Genomic DNA, 23,042 nt, shown 5'->3' with positions numbered 1-23,042 from the left:
CTTCATCACCCTTCTTCCTTCCCCTCTTCCTCGCCTCTTCCTTCCCCTCTTCCTTCCTCCTTTTCCTCTCGCCTCTTTTTACTACTCTTCCTCTCCCTTTTTTTCACTCCTCTTCCTCTCCCTCTTCCTCTCCCCTATCCCTTCCACTTTTCCTCACTCCTCTTCCCCTCCTCATCCTCACTCCTCTCCCCTCTTCCTCCCCCTCTTCTTCCCCTCTTGTGACCCAGGCTCATCCCTGTACATTAACAGGTAGGAGGTATTAACTGGATGTCGTTATAGCAGCAGTTATTTTAAATCATTCACCTGAGGTCACATGACTCATTTCTTCAGCATGAATCACAACATCGTCTAGAGTCCTGACCTTCTATCCACCTGGTTCGTCACCTTTCCTCACATCCACTCGTCATCCATTCATCCGCTTCCACAACAAAACCCTCCCACCATCACCATCATCTCCAGAGGGCAGCGTTTGTGACGCTCCTGCGACCGCCGTCCTTCTCTCTTTCTGCCGTCCTTCTCTCTTTCCGCCGTCCTTCTCTCTTTCTGCCGTCCTTCTCTCTTTCCGCCGTCCTTCTCTCTTTCCGCCGTCCTTCTCTCTTTCCACCGTCCTTCTCTCTTTCTGCCGTCCTTCTCTCTTTCCGCCGTCCAGCCCGTTGCTTTGCTTGTGTTTGTTGTGTAGACTCTAAAGGCGTGTCGTTGCTGGTGTTAGGTTCCTCCGGTGGTCGCACCAGAAGAGACCGAAGAGACCGGAGAGGACACTGGGCGAGGCACTGGGCAGACTGGAGGAGAGAGACAGGTAACCAGCAGCAGCTGTCGCTCATCTTCATGGGCTCCTTTATGGAACGATTCATTCTCAGGTTGTCTGGTTTAATAGGATAAGTCTGGTGATGTCCTCTGTTTTATATGGTGAGAACAAATCTATTCAAAAGACTATGGACACACACACACACACACACACACACTGTGGTTTATAGGGACCTAGTCCCATATACACACACACACACATACACACACACACTGTGGTTTACGGGGACTCAGTCTCACACACACACACACACACACACTGTGTTTTACGGGGACTCAGTCTCACACACACACACACACACATGCATTGGGTCAGTTGCATCTTGGGACATGTAGGCATTGGCAACACAGCTTCGCGCTCAGTATAACTCAACACTTATCATCAACACCAATTGGACATCTTCCCATTATTTACTTCTAAGACAGATAGTTTTCATCTTTTTATGGGATTTGTTGACAGTAACACAACTAAAGAACATCACCAGCCTTTTCTTCTTATCAGTTGCTCTTCAGTATCTTGTGATTTGATGCCTGAAAGTTAAAAATACGTCACATTTTTACATTTATATAATATATGATTAATGCCAACGTTTATAGTGTTGGTAGATTCCATGAATAAGTATCGATAACTACCAATAACAGCGTTGAATAACATGACGTTAATACACCTCCTTAACTGTACCGTAACCGTGTGACTCCTGAACACTGAGTGTCGTGTTTAACCGACTGACCTTCTAACCCTGCTCATGTTTCTTCAGGATGTTGAGGGCCCCGCTGAAGCAAGCTCCTCCGAAGCCTTATCAGACCCCCCGGGGGCCACAGCTCAGTCACTGCCTAAGAGCATGGTAAAAACATCTTCCACCACTCAAGTCTCCAAGTCCAACTCTGGGCCCCAGCAGAGATGCGTAGTCTCCTAGATCTCTAGACCTGCTGTCACTAGAACTTCTTGTTCTTCTTCTTGTTCTAAGCATTGGACTTTCAGCCTCTTCTAGAGCCGTGTGCAGAACCCCTCTCTAGACTCTACTGCTTCTTCTAGAATCAGAGACCTTTTTTTTCCATTTGTTTCTCCAAAGCCAATCAAACAAACCAATCCTAGAGCTGCCTACCTTTTATAGAACCCACTCTAGGATCCCCATGTGTTCAGACCCGCCATTCCTTCCAGAACCAAGTCTAGAACACCAATGTTTACAACCTACCTTTAATCTCCCACCTTCGTCTAGAACCAACCTTTTGGCGTGGATACCCAAACACTCAAGAACTCCCTTTCTAGTTTATTTCCTACAGGTGGATCCAAGCCTTTAATTACCACATATCCTAAATCTAGAGCTCCGTTGTCTATTGACAGGACGACCTATTGTAGATCCCCCAGGGTTCTCTTCTAGATCAAACCATAGGACTCCCAAAGTCTTCTCCAACCACGCCTCGACTTCAGGCTCCACTCAGAATCGTCCAGAACAAGAACTCCTCCAGTACCTCTTCTAGGCCAAAAGTCTTTAAGCCCTTCTTCTACACTCGGATCTAGATCTCAATATAGAACCGATGCTTCTTTCCTTCCTCATGTGTCCTAGAACCAAGTCTAGAACACCAATGTTTACAACCTATCTTAGATCTCCCACCTTCATCTAGACCCAACCTTTAGCGTAGATTCCCTCTTGATACCCAAACACTCAAGTACTCCAATTTCTAGTGTTTTGAGGTAGATCCAAGCCTTTAATTACCACATCTCCTCCTCTAGAGCTCAGTTGTCTATTGACAGGACGACCTGTTGTAGATCGCCCAGTGTTCTAGATCGGACCACAGGACTCCCAAAGTCTTTCCAAAGTCTTCTCCAAGCAGAATTGTCCAGAACAAGAACTCCTCCAGTACCTTTTCTAGGTCAAAAGTCTTCAATCCCTTCTTCTACACTCTGATCTAGAGCTCAATATAGAACCGATGCTTCTTTCCTTCCTCACGTGTTTTAGAACCAAACCTAGATTTCCATTTTCTACCAGTGTCTCGCATCCTTGTAGAACAAGTCCTTTACTTTTTACCGAACCAAGCTCTCATCTCCTTCTGGAACTAAACCCAGAAGCCCTTCGTTTTCATAGAGCACCTGAAATATTCCAGACCTTCAGGATTCTTCGTAAAAATGTCTCAAACCCTCAGTGCATTTACATGGTTGGAGAGGTATTCTCCATAGTGGCCCTCCAACAGTTTTTACATTTGAATCCGTGTTTCTTACTTGATAAAAAATAGAGGACAGGACTAAAACCAAAGACATGACGTGTGTTCAGGTGAAGGACTGCTGAGCTTCCTCCATGTGCTTCAAGATGGCTCTACTGTGTGAGAAGTGGTTGAGGGGGGGGGGGGGGGGGGCGGATACTATTTCACCTAGAGCAGACTGATGCTAGTTAGCATGTCGCTAAGTGGATGGTTTTTTGGTCTCTACTAAGCTTTTGCATGGACCTTAATTCTGGTGGGTTAAAATGTTTGTTTTTATATAAATAAAAAGCAGAAACAAAGTGTACTAATAGACATATATTTTGTGATGAATGGTGATTTGAAACTAGTTATACCTCTTTGATTGTTTAGACCTTTTCATTTGCTATCTGAGCTCATTTACCAGCAAATGCAGAGCATTATTTGCTAAAATAAAAACGTGCTTGCTTCACACGCATCTGCCATTTTTTTAATTTCCATAAGCAGAACATGGTAATAAATTGTTGTTTACAGAGTTTATTGATTTGAATTGCTCAGCCCCTGGCAGGCAGCAGGAGGGTCTGGAGAACAATTCCCCTCTTTGTTATGAATCAGAGGATTTACTCAGATTTTATCTTTAATAAAGTTTTCCTTTCCTTAGACGACTGTTGGCCATGGAAATGCACCGGTTTGACATGATTACTGATTAACACATGCGCTGTTGGCAGGTGAAAACCACGCAACTCCAAATGGTTTTTAGTTTAGCATTCATCAATTGGAGGGGTTATACTCACATAACAATGATACAAATATATAAACTAAATTTTATTTCTCTTATAAAATTAATTTTAATGCTTTATTTATAATTTCACCGCAATAACGATGCAGCGTTTTCACCTGGAAGCAGCGGCCCTGAGCTGTCTGACGTCACGTGGCATGTGCTGTACTTTGTGTACTTTGTACTCTGTTCCAGTTGTGTGTTTCCTTCTGTCCACACGTCCCATGAGAGCACACGCACAAATAAACCCGCAGCAGTGATCCACTCCTCCGTCTCTTTCTCTTGTGTCAGAGGTCATGAAGGGACAGAGGGGGCTGCATGGAGGGAGGAGGCCGGGGGTGGGGGGGGTGGAACCAGAGGGGCAGTACACACATATACACACAGTACACACAAAGTACACACACAGCGAGCTTTTCCAGTTGGGGGACCAGGAAGTAGGGAGACGGTCGTGCAAACGCCTGGAGAAGGTCCTATAGAACCAGCAGCAACACGAGCACACACATCTCGTACACATGCAACATCTCCTACACACACAACATAGTATGCACATGCAACATGTTGCACGCATGCAACATATCATGCTCATGCAACATGTACACACACAACATAGTATGCACATGCAACATATGCGCCTGCAACATGCACACATGTATGCAACATGTCGTGCACACAACATATCATGTACATGTGGTGCACACGCAACATCCGGTGCACACGTGACACCAGCAGAGCGAGGCCGGTCGGTCCTGCGTCAGCCGGCGGCGTCCTGCAGCTGCTCCTCTGATCCAAAAAGATGAATACATGAATGAAAGCTCACACACCTGGTTGCGCATAAATAACTCACTGATGGACTGAGATTAACAAAACAAACTACTGATTAATTACAACATAACCTCCTGATCTTTATGTTTGACCAATAATACAATGAACGCCGGTGAATGCTGTATTTCTATCACGTGCATTTACCTTTAATGTATTTTAACGCATTTTGTATTTACATTTGTGAACTGATATTAATATACAGTAGGGAACATCAAATATTATAACAACAAATTACAAATTTCTGCTTTTAAAAAATAGTTATTTTGTGGCCTAAATTAAGTAATTCATACTCTTTAGAACAGGTGAAAAAATAAACTTGTTTATCTTTGAAACAAGTTTTTTTTTTTTTTGTAATACATGTTTTGGCCACAAGAGGCACCAATACTCCATGTTCTTAATAGGACTTAAAGCGTTAAAGTTGTGTGTCCATGTAAGTTTTAACTTCAACACCTGACAAAACCTCCACATTCCACTTGGTACACAAACTAAATTACACAAAAGCAATCTAGAAAGAGCTGCTGGCAAACCCACATTTCTCCTAAAAGAACAGGACAGGAAAAACAAATCAGATTTATGTATCGTTACCGCTCTCTGCGTTCTCATTAGACTTTCATTCATGACATCAAAGCTGTGTGAGTCATGCAGGGCGGGTGTGTGTGTTGACTCTTGGCGTTCTCCTCAAACTCTCAGCGGTCCGCCGCCACCGGAACGTACACATGTGATGCGACATGGTGAAGAGGACAGTGAAGCCCTGAGATGATTGACAGTTATGAAGCGTTAGAGCAGGAAGCGGAGCAATGTGTATTGTAATGTTAGCTCCGCCCCCTGCAGCCTGAGGCCTCTCTCTCTCTCTTTCTCTCCTTCTCTCTCTCTCTCTCTCTCTCTCTCCTTTGTCACTGGAGCCCTGCCCGTCGCTCCAGGAAGTGGTTCCTGCCACAGGTGGGTGGAGCAGAGAGAGAGGGAAAGGGAAGAGAAACTAAGAGAGAGAGTTTAAAGGCTGCAGGTTAATGTGTGTGAGGCGTTCATGGCACTGGATCAGTATTAGAGCTTCATTAGAGCCTCATTAGAGCTTCATTAGAGCCGGTGCGACTCCCCTTCGTGGCCCCCGGAGCGCAGAGGCTCAGCCGGGTGTGTTGTTTTGTTTGTGTACCAGGACCCGCAGGAGCCCCGGAGAGGCGTCCTCCATGTGTGCCTGCAGAGCGTCGGCCGGCTGGAGCGGCGGCTGCAGGAGGCCCAGAGGAGCAGCATGCAGGAGCACGTAGAGCAGCAGCTCCTCACCTGCCAGGTAAAGCCCCGCCCACCACGGGGACGGGATCACTGCATCATCAGGCTGAGAGGGTTATTTATCTATATTTATATTATTATGCAACCTTATATACATAGAATTACTTTATTATTTAATTTTATGTCATTATTTAATTATGTATAATTATTTATTGTTTTATATATATACGTATAATTAATACATTATTTATTCATTATTTATTTATTAAATATATATATTTATATATATATACTTATTTAATTAGATAATTACATTTATTATCATTTAATAATTTTTATTTATTTATTTTTATATCATTTTTTAATTATATATACATATGTATAATTATTTACTGTTTTATCATCATTTAATTATATAAATATACATATTTATTTATTTTTACATAATTATTTAAATATCTACATACTGTATTTATATATAGGAAGATGAGCCACCACTATGTGAAGCGAAAGAGGAACCACATAATAAAAATAGCCTCAGACGTCTAAACTATATTTTCTCAACCTCAATTTGAAGTCTTCCAGCAAATCAGTTCCAGAAAACATTTCAGGTTGTACAATCTGAATATGAGACAATGAGACTGACGGAAAGCTTTAAATTGTTGCTGACAGCTTCAGGTCTCGTAAACGTCCTGCGGCCTCAGACAGAAACATCTTCAGGAAGCCGAGCGTGTTCCTGCAGGTCGGAGGTCAAATGTTGCGCAATAGCTTCAGCCTGCACATCTGGCTCGTGCGCTGCAGTGAAACTCCAGAAGGCCTCGCCTGCCTCCTGCGCGGGTTTTACTGCCTCTAAGTTGCTTTAAGCTGCTTGTAAACGGAGACGTGAACATGAAACCTGCTGCAGGGCGGGAACCTGTCAACGCTGAGAGGAACCATCAGAAGAGTCGCTCCACCTCGACAACGACCTCATGAAAAGATCCTAGAAAAGTTATTTCTGTGAGGAAAAGATTCACAACAAACACACGCTGTAGTACACGACAAATACACGCTGTAGTACACAACAAATACACGCTGTAGTACACGACAAATACACGCTGTAGTACACAATAAAAACCCAATAAAAACCTGCTTTAGTACATGTTAAATACGCGATTAAAACCTGCTTTAGTACATGTTAAATACAGGATTAATACCTGCTGTACTACACAATAAACACAATAAAATCTCCTTCATGAACCAACTTTAAATCAGTTAATGAGGCATTTTACTTCTAGTTTCAGATTAGCTTCGAAAGGAAAAGGTTCATCGTGACAAAGCAATGGAATGAATGCATGAATATATGAATGCATTAATGAATGCATGAATGAATATATGAATGCATGAATGAATATATGAATGAATGACCGCAGTTTTCCATGAGCAACACACACATATTTCACCGGTTTTCAAGACATAAATACAAGAAAAAAAACTATTTAAATCAGACTTTTGTGTGTGTGTGTGTGTGTGTGTGTGTGTGTGTGTGTGTGTGTGTGTGTGTGTGTGTGTGTGTGCAGGAGATGTTCCTGGAGCTGGAGCAGAGCGTCTCTCTTCTGTCTCCAGCTGACCGGCTGCAGGACGAGGAGGCCGAGCTGCTCTCCTGCAAACTGGAGCTCCTGAAGGCCGAGCTGCTCTCCTTCCAGAGGCTGCTGCTGCGCCGCCAGCGGGAGGAGAGGGGGGGCCCTCAGGGGCCACAAGAGCCTCAGGGGCCTCAGGGGCCACAAGAGCCTCAGGATCAGGTACCCACATGAAAACCAGACTCGTCAATGTGTTTAAGTTGCAGCTAAAACGTAAAAGATGGAGATTTATGTCACATTATATTTACATATATAGAGTTTTTTGTCTCTTTTTCTTGGTGCCAACAGTTTTTTTGTTTTTTTTATGAAGAGTAAAAAGTGTGTAAAAGTGATTGTTTGCATGTGTTTGTGTTGTTGTGTGACTCTTTTTGTCATCAGCTTCAAACCATGAAAAGCAAACGTAGTTTTAACAAAGTCGGAAAAAGAACGCAGTCAAACGAAAATAATACAACTATTCTTAAATGTCAAGTCCCCAATTTCTTTTTTATTCCTCTCTCGTTTGACTCTCGTTGAACATTTTAATTAAACTGCTGGTTTTAAAAGACGCTCCTGGCTGTCGGTCGTCAGCACGTCGCTGGTTCTTCGCTCTGAAGTTTCTCTGTGAGCAGAATGAAAGTATTCAGAGCTGAACTTTAAAGATCAACCTTCTGCAATGACTTTATTTTTACTCATAACTGAGGCGTCCTTAGTAATGTTCTTTCTCTCTTTCAGTCGTTTTATTTTAAGTTTATATAAGTAACAAACTAGACAAGAAAAAATATATATTTAAATACAAATAATAAAGTAGATAAAGAAACAAACATGTTGACGCGTCTCCTTCCTCTCCCATGTGGCTCCTCGTCCCCGCTTCCTCCTCAGTCCTCGGCTCCTCAGTCCTCGGCTCCTCAGTCCTCGGCTCCTCAGTCCTGGGCTCCTCTGTCCTGGGCTCCTGCTCCCGGGTGCAGGCTGCAGCGCAGCAGCAGCGTTCAGGACGTCTTCTCCTCGCCGAGGAACCGGCTGCTGAGGCAGCGCAGCCTGCAGCAGCAGAAGGTACGGCCTCTATATAGATCTAGAGATATATCTATAGATAGATATAGATATATATATATAGATATAGATAGTATATACAGTGTAATACTGCGTGGTACTAGTACTGCAGCTGAATACTTGTCGTTGCTTTGCAGGAGTTTGAGCAGCAGCTGAATGAACAGAGAGACCTCACTCAGGCCATCGCCAAGCAGGGAGGACGCAAACAGAGCCGAGACCTGAAGGACCCAGAAGACCTGAAGGACCTGAAGGACCTAGAGGACCTGAAGGACCTAGAGGACCTGAAGGACCCAGAGGACCTGAAGGACCTGAAGGACCTGAAGGACCACAGCCAGCTGCTGCAATGGTAACACACTGTACCTTTACATTATTTATTTATTATATATAGATTTATTCATTCATAGATTTTTTTCTTTTACTTTTATATATATATATATATTTCTTTAAGTCATAAAAATATATTAATATTTTTGTAATATGTTTTTTTCTTTCTTTATTAATACATATATATATATATATATATATATATATATATATATAAATGAATTAAATATATATATATATAGATGACAACTTTTATATATACAAATATATCTATAAATAAATTAAAGATATGTATAAATAAATACAATATATATAATGTATATTACAGAGGGTGTAGGATTTATTTGATATTGTTTTTTTTCCAATTTTAATGTTTTACCAACACAATAATACTTTAAAATTTAAATTTATTCAAGCACCTTTATTGCGACCTCAACATAAAACGTTTAAACAGGAAGTGAGTAAACGTGTAACACAACCAGACAAAATATCACAAAACACAGATTTGGATTTATTCATCCAGTCAATGCCACGATAATATATTAATGTGCCGTCTTTAAAGAAGACAGAGACGATGACAGAGCCTCTCTCCCCCCCGCCGAGGGAGAGGAGGATGAACAGGAGGATGAAGAGGAGGATGAAGCGTTAATGCTCGGCCTCTTCTCTCTCCCGGCAGGTCGCCTCCCGCCCAGCAGGACGCCGCTCAGAGGAAGTGGGCGGGCCTTCACGGCCGGCTGCTGGCGCTGGAGGAGCGGTGGCTGCTTCCTGCCTCCGAGGTAACGGCCGTCACCGTGAAGGGCTTCTGATTAGCACCTCCTCTCGCTTCATTATCACCTTCTGTGAGCAGGAGGCACTTTGTTGTGTCTCCGGTGTGATGGGGAGTCCTGCAGGGCATGATGGGAGTCGCGTGTCTTCTTCTCTTCTTCTTCTCTCCCTCTGAAGGTGGCAGACTCATCTACGAGGCGCCGCGGCGGCTCAGCGGGACGCCTGATTGGCGCCGAGGCCGTGAAAGAGCTTCAAACCCACAGCAGAGACCTGAGGGAGCTGCTGGCACTCACGGGGGAGGGGCCACTGGACCAGGTGAGGGGGGGGGGGGACAAAATGGGAGGGGCCAACATTTATAACAACATTTATCCTCCACAACCCTTGACAAACATGACTTTATGTCTCAATCTCGACTTTCAAGTCTTCATTTAGTAAATTATGGTCATTTAGAGTCAACAGGGATGTTTGAGGGGCGGGGCTACAAGGTGATTGACAGGTCAACACCAGAGAGCAATACAGCGGCTCCTCCTCAGTCCATGTATGGTCACTTCCTGTTCATTTGCTGCAGAAATGTTGCCAAAAAAGATATTATTTATGTCCGCAATACAATTATATGCTAATATTATCAGTCCTAATCAAAATGCCCAAATATTATTACATTTTCCAATTATTAACCTTTTAAACGCCAGTTTCTTTACATAATGCCTCTGATAGATTATTATGAGAGCTGATAAAAAAAAAAAACTCAACCGAGACTAAACTAATGCCAGATGCATTTAGCCAAAAATTTGATTTTCATCCCATTAAACATAATTTGTGACACTATTTTTGGACAAATATATACATATAGTTAAATGTCTTTACCTCTCCATATGCACCATGATGCTGAATAGACACAGAAGGGTTGGGACCACGATCTGAAACCATTACGAGAAAGTTTTGGAAGATGAGGAAATTGAACCCGAAACCTCAACGTATCAGACGCGGTGATTGATATGAACTTTTTATATATTACATATCGTGAATCTCCATCACGGAGGCGTTGAGGTCAGCTGTTGATTCAGAGACCAGACGGACCGGTTAACCTCCTGCGATCCTCCGCCCGGAGACGAGGAAGTAATAAATGTTTCTCCCGCGAAGTCACAGACTGAAAAGTGAAGAAAAAGAACGTAGAAGCAACCTGATGAAAAGCCAGAGAAACCCAGAAGTCTGTGAAGACAAAATATTGGAGAAAGAAACACAATGAGTTTTTAGAGCGAGTTTCAAACCATTTATTTGTTGGACGAGAATAAAAGATGGAAATTCTGTGACATCACACCAAAAGAAAGAGCGAGAAACAACAAACTCCTCTTCCTCTTCCTCCTCCTACGACTCAAAGATCCCAACATTCCTATCCGTGGTGTGAACTCCTCTGCTGCTCGTTTTTAAGGCATCGGTTTGACTCCCCTGTCGGCCCGCAGGCCTCCTCTGTGGACGGAGCCCACCAGACGCTGGACGAGGGTTTGTTCCTCGTCCTGCAGGGGGCGTCCCAGTCCCTGTGCTCCCTCACCGGCCTGCTGCACTCGCCTGCTGAGCCGCCACACGAGGGCGACACCGAGCTGCTGCAGGTGAGAAGATGCTTCATGTGTTAAAGCTGCATTCTCTCTCCTGACCACCAGGGGGCGACTCCTCTGGTTGTATAGAAGTCTATGCTTCATGTGTTAAAGCTGCATTCTCTCTCCTGACCACCAGGGGGCGACTCCTCTGGTTGTATAGAAGTCTATGCTTCATGTGTTAAAGCTGCATTCTCTCTCCTGACCACCAGGGGGCGACTCCTCTGGTTGTATAGAAGTCTATGCTTCATGTGTCAAAGCTGCGTTCTCTCTCCTGACCACCAGGGGGCGACTCCTCTGGTTGTATAGAAGTCTATGCTTCATGTGTTAAAGCTGCATTCTCTCTCCTGACCACCAGGGGGCGACTCCTCTGGTTGTATAGAAGTCTATGCTTCATGTGTTAAAGCTGCATTCTCTCTCCTGACCACCAGGGGGCGACTCCTCTGGTTGTATAGAAGTCTATGCTTCATGTGTTAAAGCTGCATTCTCTCTCCTGACCACCAGGGGGCGGCTCCTCTGGTTGTATAGAAGTCTATGCTTCATGTGTTAAAGCTGCATTCTCTCTCCTGACCACCAGGGGGCGACTCCTCTGGTTGTATAGAAATCTATGTTTCATTACTTGACGTCATCGTGTTGCGTTTCAGAGTCTCTCTGCGGAGCTGGAGACCCTCGGCGGCGAGCTGGCCTCTCAGGGGTCAAAGGTCGGCGGCGTCCTGCGGTCAGAGGGCGCTCAGAGGTGCGTGGACGGCCTCTGTCGAGTGCTTCCTGTGGTGCGCGCCGCGCTGACCAGCAGAGGGCAGCAGCTCGCCGACCAGCAGGAGGAGCTGACGAGGCACCGGGTCAGATACACACACCCAGAAACACACACCGGTTTGAAACCAGTTTGAAGAACCAGTTTGAAGAACCAGTGCCGTGTGTTTTAACCCGCAGATGCTACTAAACCAGTTGCATGCAGCCTTCTCCTCTAACCGGGCGACGGCTCAACAGATAACTAATGAACTCAGAGCTCCGGACCTGAAGGTACGAAGCAGGACGGGAAATATTCATCCACAGACATTCTTCTGGAAAGTTTCACATCATTGATCATTAATTCAATCAATTAAATAATCAAAGAAGTCGCATGAGACCTTAACGAGGTAACGGTGGCCTCATTTCATAACAAGGACGTCATAATTGAGGAATGATAATAGCTCATTAACATTAACAGAAATGTATCTGTGTAATGTAACCAGCAACAATATACGTTTATCAATAATTTATTAACAATACAAGTTTTTTGTCAGTGACTTTAACGAGGTAATAACCTGATATATGTACATATATATGTATATATATTCTTATTGCGCATGTGTGTGTGTGTGTGTGTGTTGCAGGCTGTGGTGGCGGTGCAGGAGGCTCTGCAGCAGCAGGTGAGCTCCCTGCTGCAGGAGGCTCACCTGCCCTCCTCTCTCGTCCAGCAGGCCTCGCGGCTGCAGGTACGCTCCCCTCTGGAGGCTCTGCGTCGTGTCAGGAAGCTTCCTGAGGACCCTAAACACCTCTGAGGCTTTCAGGTGCACGTTTATAAAATCCGGCTTCCCCCCTCTCTGTGTGTGCAGGGCGAGCTGGACGGGTCTCTGGGTTGCGTTCGGCGTCGCCGCGAGGAGCTGAAAGCCGGCGAGGAGCTGCAGCAGCAGTACCAGCGGCTGGTTCGCAGCCTGGAGGAGCTGCTGGCTCTGGGAGACGAACGCCTGGCCCGGCGGCCCGATGCCGAGCCGCGCGGCAGAGCCGGGCTGCAGCAGCGGCTCGACGGTCACACGGTAACGTCTGCAGGACGCAGGAGAGACGGCGCCGCTGCTTTGTACTGCACGCTTTGTAACACGTTAACGCCCTTTGTGTTCGCAGAAGTTCTTCCAGTTCCTGGGCCGTCATTTCAGCATCCTGCAGCAGCTGACCCGGAGAGACCCCGAGGGCGCCCTCCACAGGTGGGAGGGCGTAGTGACGGGCCTGCAGGGCGAGGTGGCCCGACTGCAGCAGCACGGACTGGAGGAAGGGACCAGGATGCAGGAAACCATCCAGGTAAATAAAGGAGCGGCTCTTAACTTTGTGACTGTGACATTCAAAAGGCTCGTAACCTTTAGAGGTATTTCGAGGTTTAATGAAGATAGATAGATAGATAGATAGATAGATAGATAGATAGATAGATAGATAGATAGATAGATAGATAGATAGATAGATAGATAATTACTTTATTGATCCCTAAAGGGAAATTCAAGATGATGTGATGATATGATATGTGAGTCATAGCACAGGTGCAGCTGATTACCGTAAAATGGCGCCCCCTTGGCACACGGCGCACCCTTTTATAAGCTGCAACTTCTCAATAAAAAGTTGTATTTAATCATTAACACGCCGCCGCGGTTTATAAGCCGCCGCCGCTGCTGCTTCTGCCCATCGAGGCGGGAATGTCCCGCTACCGTCGGTGGTTGGCGGGGAGCTAGCCGCTGCAGCTAGCGCTGACAACACAGCTGTTTACTAGCTAGTTAGCTAGTAAACAGCTAGCTACTAGCTAGCTAGCGCTCAGACTTTGTGGCTGCACTGTTTGAGCTCAAGTAAACAGCAGTGTTGTCAGCGCTAGCTCCCCGCTCGCTAGCTGGCGTTCGTTCGGTAGCTGGCGCTCGTTCGCTAGCTGGCGCTCGCTAGCTGGCGCTCGCTAGCTGGCGCTCGTTCGCTAGCTGGCGCTCGCTAGCTGGCGCTCGCTAGCTGGCGCTCGCTAGCTGGCGAGTTTTACAGTGGGATCGCTCTAAAGGGGGTTTGGGAATATTTCACGTGAATCTTGTACTTTATGTCTCTGCTACTCCTGCTAAATTTAGAAAATTCACAAATTAGCCGCTCTAATATTTAAGCGGCACGAGTCAAAGTTGAGAAAAAAAAAAAAAAAGTAGCACATTTTACAGTAGAAGTTTAATACTCGTCTCCTCTGACCGCCGCCGTCTCTCCGTCCTCTCAGACGTGGTCCCAGTGGGAGGAGGACAGCGCCTGGGCGGACTCCCTGCTGAGAGCCATCGAGACTTCATCTCCCAAGATGCACCAGGGGGGCGACCCTGAGGAGCAGATATCCCAGGAGCTCTCTGTCTACCAGGTGCTTTCTCTGATTAACAATACTCGTGTTCTCTCAGACGCTCCGGGGATGATTGAGATTCACCAACGAGCCGCCGACCGGAGATGGAGGACGCGGCGCGTTTCAAAATGTTCCATTTCTGCTCATTTGGAAAGCTTTGTGCGCTCTCCGTGCTCTACTTTGTGCGTCGCACTCCAAAAACCTAATTGGCTCAATTAAATACAAGCGAGCGGGTTGTTTTCTGGAGGGGAACATGATGTTCCTCCGCTCGGATGCCAGTTATTAGCCGAGCGGAGACGTCCAGGTTGGATTCACTCTGGTTCACGTTGTGTGGCAGCGGGATTAAAGATGTGTCTCTCATTCTCCTGGAGTGTGTGTCTGTGTGTGTCTGTGTGTGTTTAGGGACGGAGGTGAAGACGTAACGTTGTGTCTCTCTGACAGGAGCAGCGTGGCGCTCTGGAGGGGAACGAGGCGCGCTTCAGCCGGATGCTGGAGGCGGGGCTCTGGCTGCAGGGGGCCGGCTGTGGGGGAGTGGGCGTGGCCACTGGCCAGGTGGAGGCGGGGCTCTGGCTGCAGGGGGCGGGCTGTGGAGGAGTGGGCGTGGCCACCAGACAGCTGGAGGCCAGGTGGAGAGGCCTGCACAGGAAGCTGGAGCACAAACACACCAACGCAGACAGGAACAGGAAGCTGAGCAGCAGGTGAGGAAACGAAAGAAGTAAAAACATTTAGACGAACAGGTTTGTTGAACTTTTTATTTTTATTGAAATGTTCAATATAACCATAATAAATTAGTCATATACGATCATTTTGATAATGTTTACCTTTTTATAAGAGAATCTAATAGAAACACTTGATGTTAAAGTGTAATATATTAGATATTATACATCCCATATATGCTTTTTTAATTAAAATAAACTATTATTCAAATACATGTTACGATACATAAATTAAATGGTGTAAAAATATTTAATTTTAGACAGTTGAAAATAATAAATCAGACTTGTTGCAGAAAAATTTAAATTACTATTATTAATAAAATCTAATAGAAACACTTGATTTTGATGTTAAAGTCTAATATATATTAGATATTATACATCCCATATTTTTTTTATTAAAATTAAAAAATTTAAATACATTTTACAATACATAAATTAAATAATGTAAAAATATTACATTGACATGTTATTCAGGTTGAAAATAATAAATTAGACTTGTTGCAGACTTAAATTAGAATTAAATAAATTTACTATTAATAATAAAATCTAATAAAACCCTTGATAAGGATGTTAAAGTCCAAATAAATGTACATAGTTGTGAATATTTATACATATTAAAAACAATTCGTTAAAACAAGATGTTTTTTATCATTAAACAGGTTTTTTCATGACTGCGCGGCGCTGGCCGAGTGGATGGGCGGGGCCAGAGAGCTGATTGACAGATGCAGTCGTCTCTCGGTCTCTGGGGAGGAGACGGATGTCGACCAATGGCGTGACGGCTTCCTGCAGTGTGTGGTGAGCAGCAGACGCTTTACTCTCATGTGAAGACCTCATTTAAACCTCCACACACTCCTAAACATCACAACGTTTAAAGTTTAATCAAACGACTACTCTCTCTTTGCTTTCTAAGTGCCAAGTGTGTTTTTTTTTTGCATTTTTGTAATAAACAACATCAGCTTCAAGCAAGTTCCTCTCAATTTAGGAGGTATATTGTATATATAGGTGTATTGTATCGTTGAGAGAGAGAGAGAGAGAGAAAATTAGAGCGTCTAGACCTCTAAACTAGTGTGTAGTCACAGTCTCTACACACTGACGATGTGTATTCTTCTTGACCGCACTCCTGTGCATGTAAATGTAGAAAAAAAAGCTGCAAAGTGAGTCGGGAATGTTCGATATTCTGGCAGCGATCCCGTGAAACCGTACACAGACCAGCCGGCGGAACAGGAGACAAAAAAAACATTTCTCTCTTCAGACTTTGACCAAAGAGTTGGAGGCTCGGTCCGGACTGAAGGCGGCGGTCATCTGTGCTGGAACCCGGCTGGTTGAGCTGAGGGGCGAGGACAAGGAGGACGAGGACGACAAGGAGGACAAGGAGGACGCAGTGGACAAGGAGGCTTCACGGCCTTCGGACCCAGACCTCGGCTCCGTCTCCTCCCGGCTCAGACGGGTGGAGCTGGACTGGGCGGCTCTGCTGGCCGACGCCCCCGCCGCCCAACACGCTCTGCACACGGTGAGGGGAACGCACGCAAAAGCCCGTCTGCAAATACGTCTTGCAGAGAGGCCGCGGCCCTAAAAAAAACATGGCCGCCTCGATGTTTGCGATCCCGATCGGTTCCCAGCGTGCGCATGAGGTCAGAACCCGTCCGACCAGCGTGCACGACGCTCTCCTGCAACGACGTCGGCCCGTTTCACTCACCGCATCACTTTCCTGCTTTGTTTGACACTTCTCAGCCACCGTAGCTTGTGACTTCCATAGCTTTGATTTCAATATAGTGTTTCAGAGCTGTGGATTATTTAAATTAGTAATTCTCACCTACAATAGATGAGTTTTTCTTGGCTTCTCCTACTTTTTATGAAGGTTTATTGACTTTTTACTGTATTACTTTAATGTAAATACCAATTAAAATGTAGTTTTTTGCCCGCGCGTGTCTCTAAATATGAAAACGTGTTCGTATGTTGGCTCCTCTGTGCCGCATGTGCAGCGTGCAGCGCTCAGTCTTCCTTCCTGTCTCTAATTAGTTTGAAAGATCCCCGCCGTGCGGCACAAAGACGCCCCGAGGACTCTTCTCGCCCTTATTGGTGTGAAACCATTCTGCCTGTGTGTGTGTGTGTGTCTGTGTGTGTATGTGTGTGTGTGTGTGTCTGTGTGTGTGTGTGTGTGTGTGTGTGTGTCTTTCTGTCTGGTTCTCCTCTTTCTCTCTCGTCCCATCTTCTAACCCTCCTCTCTTCCTCCTCTTCCTCTTCCTCTCTCATCGTCTTTCTTATCTCTTGTCTACTCTTCTGATTCATCCTCTTCTCTCTCTCTCCTCCCTCGCCCACTACTCTCACCCTCTCACTCGCCGCTCACATATTAACAAGTAAAGACACAATTTTAAAATAAATATCTTCATCTTTAAACGTGACAGTAGTCCAGATGTGTGCAGGCTCCTGCGTCACAAACACCTGATATTCAGACTAATTACATTTATTTCATTTTCTTTGAGGAGTACAAAAAGTGCTTGTTGAAGAAGTATGTAATGTGTTGCCTCCTCCTCCTCCTCCTCCTCCTCCTCAGCGATGGATGAAGACGTGCAGCCAGCAGGAGGCGCTGCTGGAGCTGCAGGTCTGGCTGGAGGCTGCAGAGTCTCGTCTGCAGGAGCGTCGCAGCCGAACCTCCTCGTCCACCAACGAGCTGCGAGAGCTCCTGAAACACTGCGAGGTAGAGGAGAGCGTGGAGGGCTCCAACTCTAGTGCACTAACTTTAAGTGCACTAACTTTAAGTGCACTAACTTTAAGTGCAGTAACTTTAAAGTGCAGTAACTTTAAAGTGAACTAACTTTAAGTGCACTAACTTTTAGTACAGTAACTTTTAGTGTAGTAACTTTTAGTACACTAACTTTAAGTCTACTAACTTTAAGTGCACTAACTTTAAGTGCAGTCTTGGTGAGCTGGTGTGACTCTCGTGACCTTTTCTTCCCTCAGGAGTGCCGGACAGAGATGTCGGCCCGTCTGCCCACGCTGGACTATGTGAGCCAGCCGTTGCAGACGTGCAGTACCGAGGACGGCCAGAGGGGGCGCGGCGAACACAACCGGTTCGCGGAGGAGCAGGGCCGCCTCAACCGTCGGTGGCTCGGCCTGCAGGGAGCGATCGGCGCTCAGGTCGGAACACGAGACGCTCGAGGTCGACTCATCTGCATCACGACTGCTGGAATACACTCTGACCTGTTGTTGTTGTTGTTGTTGTTGTTCAGCTGCAGGAGGCGGAGCAGCAGCTGAGGAGCAGAGCGGAGCGGGAGGCCCGCCTGCAGCAGATCAACAGCTGGACGGCGGAGCAGAACCTCTGGATGGACTCGGCCCAGACGCCCGGCAGCCGGACGCATCTGCAGCGGAGCGTCGGCGCCGTTCAGGTCTGCAGGAACCCGGCGGCTGCAGCTTCAGGGTCCGGCGTCACGGAGCAGAGGAGCACGTTCCACCTCCTTGTTTTCTGTGTTCCTTCAGGATCTGGAGGAGAAGATCGGACAGAAGTGCGCAGCGCTCCAGGAGCTGAGGGGCGGAGCCCAGCGCAGCAGCTGCGACTTCATCGCCCGGCTGGATGAATCCATACGGGCCTGCGCGGCGCTCTCGCGGCGGGTAAAGGACTCGGCCTCGTCTGCCGGGCTTTAACTTTGTTTTTCCTCGGTGTTTATTGTTGGTGGAACTTCCTGTCTGCTCTTTCCCAGCATGCCTCGGTGCAGCAGCGGCTGACGGAGGTCCAGCGGCTGTGGGACGACGTGCGGCGGCGACTGAGTCGCGCGGCGCTAAGGACGGCGAGGACGGCGCAGGCGCTGGATCGCCACAGCGGCCCTGCGCTTTGCCTGCAGGCGCACAGAGCGCTGCACGCAGAGCTGCAGGTGAGGAGGAGGAGGAGGAAGAGGAGGAAGAGGAGGAGGAGCTTGTGTTTGTAGGGATGGAGTGGAAAAAGCTTCTAATGTTTCTGGTTTCTCGGCTGCAGCTTCTTGAGGAGGAGACGGAGGCTTCAGAGGCGGAGTGGGAGGAGCTAAAGCAGAGCGCCTCCTGCCTGCAGGACGCCGTCAGAGCTGCTGCTGCAGACGAGCTCACGGGAGAGATGGACCGACTGAGAGACAGGTGAGACGCACAACACACACACACACACACACAACACACGAGCAACACACTCGTCACACACAACCGTCTCACTCCTCTCCCTCCATCGTCCTCCAGCTGGACGGCGGTGAGCGCGGCATTGAACCGTCGGCTCCTGTGGAGCCGGGCCGTCCTGCCGCTGTGGGAGGCCTTCGGCCGGCTGGCGGCGTCTTCGTCCCTCCGGCTGCAGACGCTGAAGAGCGACGGCGAGGCGGCGGCGGCGGCGGCGGCGGCGGCGAGCGGAGCGGCCGCAGACGAGGACGCGGTGCGGCGCGTCGCCGACCAGCTGCTCCACGTCCAGGTGAGGAGAGACAGGAAGTGGACGGTGAGACGAGTCTGCTGAATCCTGTCTAGACCCTCTGACTCCTCCCCCTCCTCTCTGACTCCTCCCCCTCCTCTCTGCCCCAGAGCCTCCTGCAGAGGACCGACTCCCTGCAGGCCGACCTGCAGGAGCTGCTGAACGCCTGCGGGGACTTAGTCGCCCGCCTGGAGCCTCCGGCCGCCGCTCTCGTCCAATCGGAGAGCCGGCTGTTGTCCCGCGGCGTCCAGGAGCTCAGCCAGACGCTGGGGAGGAGGCGGAGCCAGCTGCAGGTACGTCACCGCTGAGCAAAGAGGCTATTTATAGACGGAGGATCAGGGAGCTGTGACACCTGAAGGCAGCGTTTGAGTCTCCTTTCTGCTCTTTAAGCCTTCGAGTGTTCAACTCTCACGATGTAAATTATTGTTTCATTGTCTTGTAATTGTGTTGTTATTGTGTTAACTATATCAATACATACAAACGTATTGGCACAACACTGCTGCATGAAACATGACGAAGAAAACAACTGTTTTTATTGTATTTATATGTATAAATACATCATCACTGCGTGTGAATCTGCGCTCCGTGTCTGTAACTGACCGCCCGACATCGGCCGCCATGTTGTTGTTGTTGTTGTTGTTTACACCCCTCGTCACGGCTCCAGGACGTCCTCTGTGTGCTCCGTGACTCGTGCCTCTTCTAACCCGAGTGTCAGTGACCTTTGACCTTTGACCAGACGGCGTGTCCTGTGTCTCGCTGCAGGAGGAGCTCGGCCGGCTGCAGGAGTTTGAAGACGTGCTGGCGGCGCTGGAGCAGCAGGTGGAGCAGCTGGAGCAGCGGGCGGAGGCTCGGACCGCCGACCAGGTGAGCCGGCACGGGGCGTTCAGGTACCGCTGGGCGAGAGAGGCTTTCAACACGCAGAGAGAGACGTCTGGACTCCTTAGTTATGTCTTGTTGATGGAAAATGTTTCAAAATAAGAGTTTTTTGGAGCAATTTGAACGAGATTTATTTTTACAAATCAACTTTTTTATGAAGAGTTTTGTGATTCCAGTTTCTCAACGTCTCACATAAAGATGCTAAATTATCATATCAATTACAAATCAGCACATTTTATCATTTTCAGTCTTACTGTAATTGTAAATCTATTTCTTTTTGTGAGCTCTTAAACGGACTTCACACCCGAATTTAAATGTAGTTGTATTTTACGCTCCCAGCTGACCGACTTTCAAGAATGAGTTAAAGAAAAATTCATATTTAGAGCCAGAGACGTGTTAAAAGGACGATATTTCTTTGCAGAATTAATGATAATTATAATTATTGAAGGATCTCTCAGGAGTTTGTCTCCAGCTGAGAGGAGAAAAGGCAGAAGAACGAGTGGAGAAGGACGAGTGGAGCGTGTGTGTGGCGTGCAGTGTCGTGACCTTGTGTGTGTCCTTGTGTGTGTCCTTGTGTGCGTGCAGGCTGGCCTCCTGCAGCTCAGCGGCGCGGCGGCTGACCTGGACGTGCTGAACGAGCAGAGCTGCGTTCTGACGCTGGGCGACGCCGCCGCGCGCCGACTGCGGCACCTCAACCGGCGCTGGGCCGACGCCTCCGCTGCCGCCGAGGAGGCCTGCAGGTCGGATCCTGCTTTCTTTTTTTACCCAGAATGCATTTGAGTTTGAAGAGTTGTTGTCTCACAGCGTTGTGTGTGTGTGTGTGTGTGTGTGTGTGTGCAGTGAGCTGCAGGCGGAGGCCCTGAGGCGGCAGAGCTTCCAGCAGCAGTGTGAGAGCTGGATGAGCTTCCTGCAGAGGATGGAGGACGGGCTGGCGGTGGACGTGTCCGGCTCGTACGCCGGCCTCAGGCAGCAGCTCCGCACGCACCAGGTAACGTGTAAATGTGTCATATTCATGTGTTCATGACGGTCATTTAGTTATAAATAATGAATCTGCTTTTAAAAGAAAGAGGCTCAAAATATCAGCAGCATACAGACATCTATATAAATGTTTATTCTTTTAATCAAACTATTGAGTCATTTAAGGTTTACTGTATGTTTTGAATCCTCATTGTTAGTTTAAATACTACATTTTATCACTTTTTACTGTTTACACACACATTTCACATGATGTTTGATCATGGAAAAATGGTTTGAAATCATGAAAAATTGGTTTAAAGTCATGAAAAATGTGTTTAAAATCATGAAAAATTGGTTCAAAGTCATGGAAAATTGGTTTGAAATCATGAAAAATTGGTTTAAAATCATGAAAAATTGGTTTAAAGTCATAGAAAAGCCATGTAAATGTGGTTTCATTTGTTTAAAGTCATAAAAATGTCTTTTAAAGTCATGGGAATTTGGTTTATTTGGTTTAAAGTCATGAAAAATTGGTTTATAGTCATAGAAAACTCCTGTAAAAGTGGTTTCATTGGTTAAATTCCTGTAAAAGTGGTTTAAACTCCTGTAAAAGTGGTTTAAACTCTTGTAAAAGAGGCATAATTAGTTAAAACTCCTGTGGTTCCATGTCCCTGCTGCTCCAGCGGTTCCAGGCCGAGCTGTCCTCCGGCCATCAGATCCTTCACTCCGTCATCACTGAGGCGCTGCAGCTGCTGCAGAGAGGAGAGGTGGAGGACAGGTGAGGGAGAGCCCGCCCCCTGGCGTCATAAAGAGAGAGGAGGGGGGCGGGGCTAAATATGCAAATGTGTCCCCCTCAGGAGCGACTTCCTCCTGAAGCTGGCCCGGCTGCGGGAGCACTGGCAGGGCGCGGTGCGGCGGGCCGAGCAGCGGCGCTGCCTGGTGGACGGGCTGGTGAAGCACTGGCACCTGTACGACCGCGGCCTGCGGAAGCTGCGGGGCTTCCTGTCGGACGCCCGGAGGCTCCTCCCCCCCGCCGGCCCCGCCCACTGCAGCCTGCAGCAGCTGCGGCGCCTCCTGCTGGACCTCCAGGTAGCGACAACAGATGTGTACTTTATTTATCCCCGAGGGCGGCGAGCAACTCACACATGAGACACAAGAAATATCAGAAAGGCAAAATACTGAATAAATACACATAAACAAACAGTAAAGCGAAATAATTTATGAATTAAAGTGCAAAAAAAGCAAAGTGTGAGCTTAAAGAATGTCCAAGGACTAACTGCATCAATTAACATTATTATACAATAAATAATGCATAAGGGAATCACTTTATGGATAAAAATACTTAATTTCAGCCTGAAGGTTTTGATTTATTGTCCTGTTTGATCTTAAATTCAACCAGATTTTTTTTTTAGTTTAAAGATTATGAATAAAAATGAGTTTTTTTATATATTTATCCTTATTTTCTCCCTGAGATCTTCCTCATTGCACACATTGCGTCATGAAATCAAAAAAAAAAGGTTATTTCTGTTATTTGATCCATGTTTATGAATGAATGAATGAACTATGTGTGTGTTATGAAGAGAGAACGAAGAGGATGATGATGAAGATGTTTCAGAGATCAAAGTTCAACAACTGAAGTAAAACAATTCTTCTCAGACCTTAAAGAAAGAGTTTTAATCTGGTTTCCAGAGGCGCTCGAACAAAACCGACTGATGACATTTACATGAAGAGAGGAGGAAGAGGAAGAGGAGGAGGAAGAGGAGGAGAGCTTCCTTTCTGCTTCATTGATTAGCCTGATAAGAGTAGATGAGATTTAAAGCGACGTGTGAGTGAGGATACGACACACTGAG

General features: G+C 46.7%; 3 protein-coding genes across 3 annotated transcripts in view; all 3 read left to right on the top strand.

The window, feature by feature from the left end:
• Positions 1 to 3,148, top strand: part of LOC137802380 (rootletin-like) — a 32,952-nt gene extending 29,804 nt beyond the window's left edge. Inside the window, exons 24-25 of the mRNA XM_068600183.1 lie at positions 710 to 796; positions 1,563 to 3,148. Coding sequence (XP_068456284.1) covers positions 710 to 796; positions 1,563 to 1,721 — 246 coding nt within the window. The 3' untranslated portion in view covers positions 1,722 to 3,148. The remainder of the gene's footprint in view (positions 1 to 709; positions 797 to 1,562) is intronic.
• Positions 3,149 to 5,310: 2,162 nt separating this feature from the next.
• On the top strand, positions 5,311 to 22,905 carry LOC137802379 (nesprin-2-like). The gene is made up of 31 exons (XM_068600182.1): positions 5,311 to 5,325; positions 5,736 to 5,867; positions 7,423 to 7,584; positions 8,281 to 8,451; positions 8,586 to 8,794; positions 9,449 to 9,548; positions 9,715 to 9,852; positions 10,998 to 11,144; positions 11,774 to 11,968; positions 12,060 to 12,149; positions 12,503 to 12,604; positions 12,725 to 12,925; positions 13,011 to 13,184; positions 14,116 to 14,247; positions 14,668 to 14,924; positions 15,602 to 15,737; positions 16,195 to 16,452; positions 17,497 to 17,640; positions 17,904 to 18,080; positions 18,173 to 18,328; positions 18,420 to 18,551; positions 18,641 to 18,811; positions 18,913 to 19,046; positions 19,143 to 19,389; positions 19,473 to 19,655; positions 20,125 to 20,226; positions 20,824 to 20,978; positions 21,079 to 21,226; positions 21,876 to 21,970; positions 22,050 to 22,281; positions 22,882 to 22,905. Exons 1-31 carry the CDS (start codon positions 5,311 to 5,313, stop codon positions 22,903 to 22,905), a joined length of 4,719 nt encoding a protein of 1,572 aa, XP_068456283.1.
• LOC137802608 (nesprin-2-like) overlaps positions 22,177 to 23,042 on the top strand; it is an 18,823-nt gene continuing 17,957 nt past the window's right edge. Inside the window, exon 1 of the mRNA XM_068600603.1 lies at positions 22,177 to 22,281. The gene's annotated coding sequence lies outside the window, so the exon portion shown is untranslated. The remainder of the gene's footprint in view (positions 22,282 to 23,042) is intronic.

Source organism: Clinocottus analis, unplaced genomic scaffold (assembly GCF_023055335.1).
Source record: "Clinocottus analis isolate CAN_PGR_092001 unplaced genomic scaffold, fCliAna1.0.p SCAF_5, whole genome shotgun sequence".
NCBI classification, from domain to species: domain Eukaryota; kingdom Metazoa; phylum Chordata; class Actinopteri; order Perciformes; family Cottidae; genus Clinocottus; species Clinocottus analis.
This window is presented reverse-complemented; position numbering and strand designations above follow the sequence as displayed.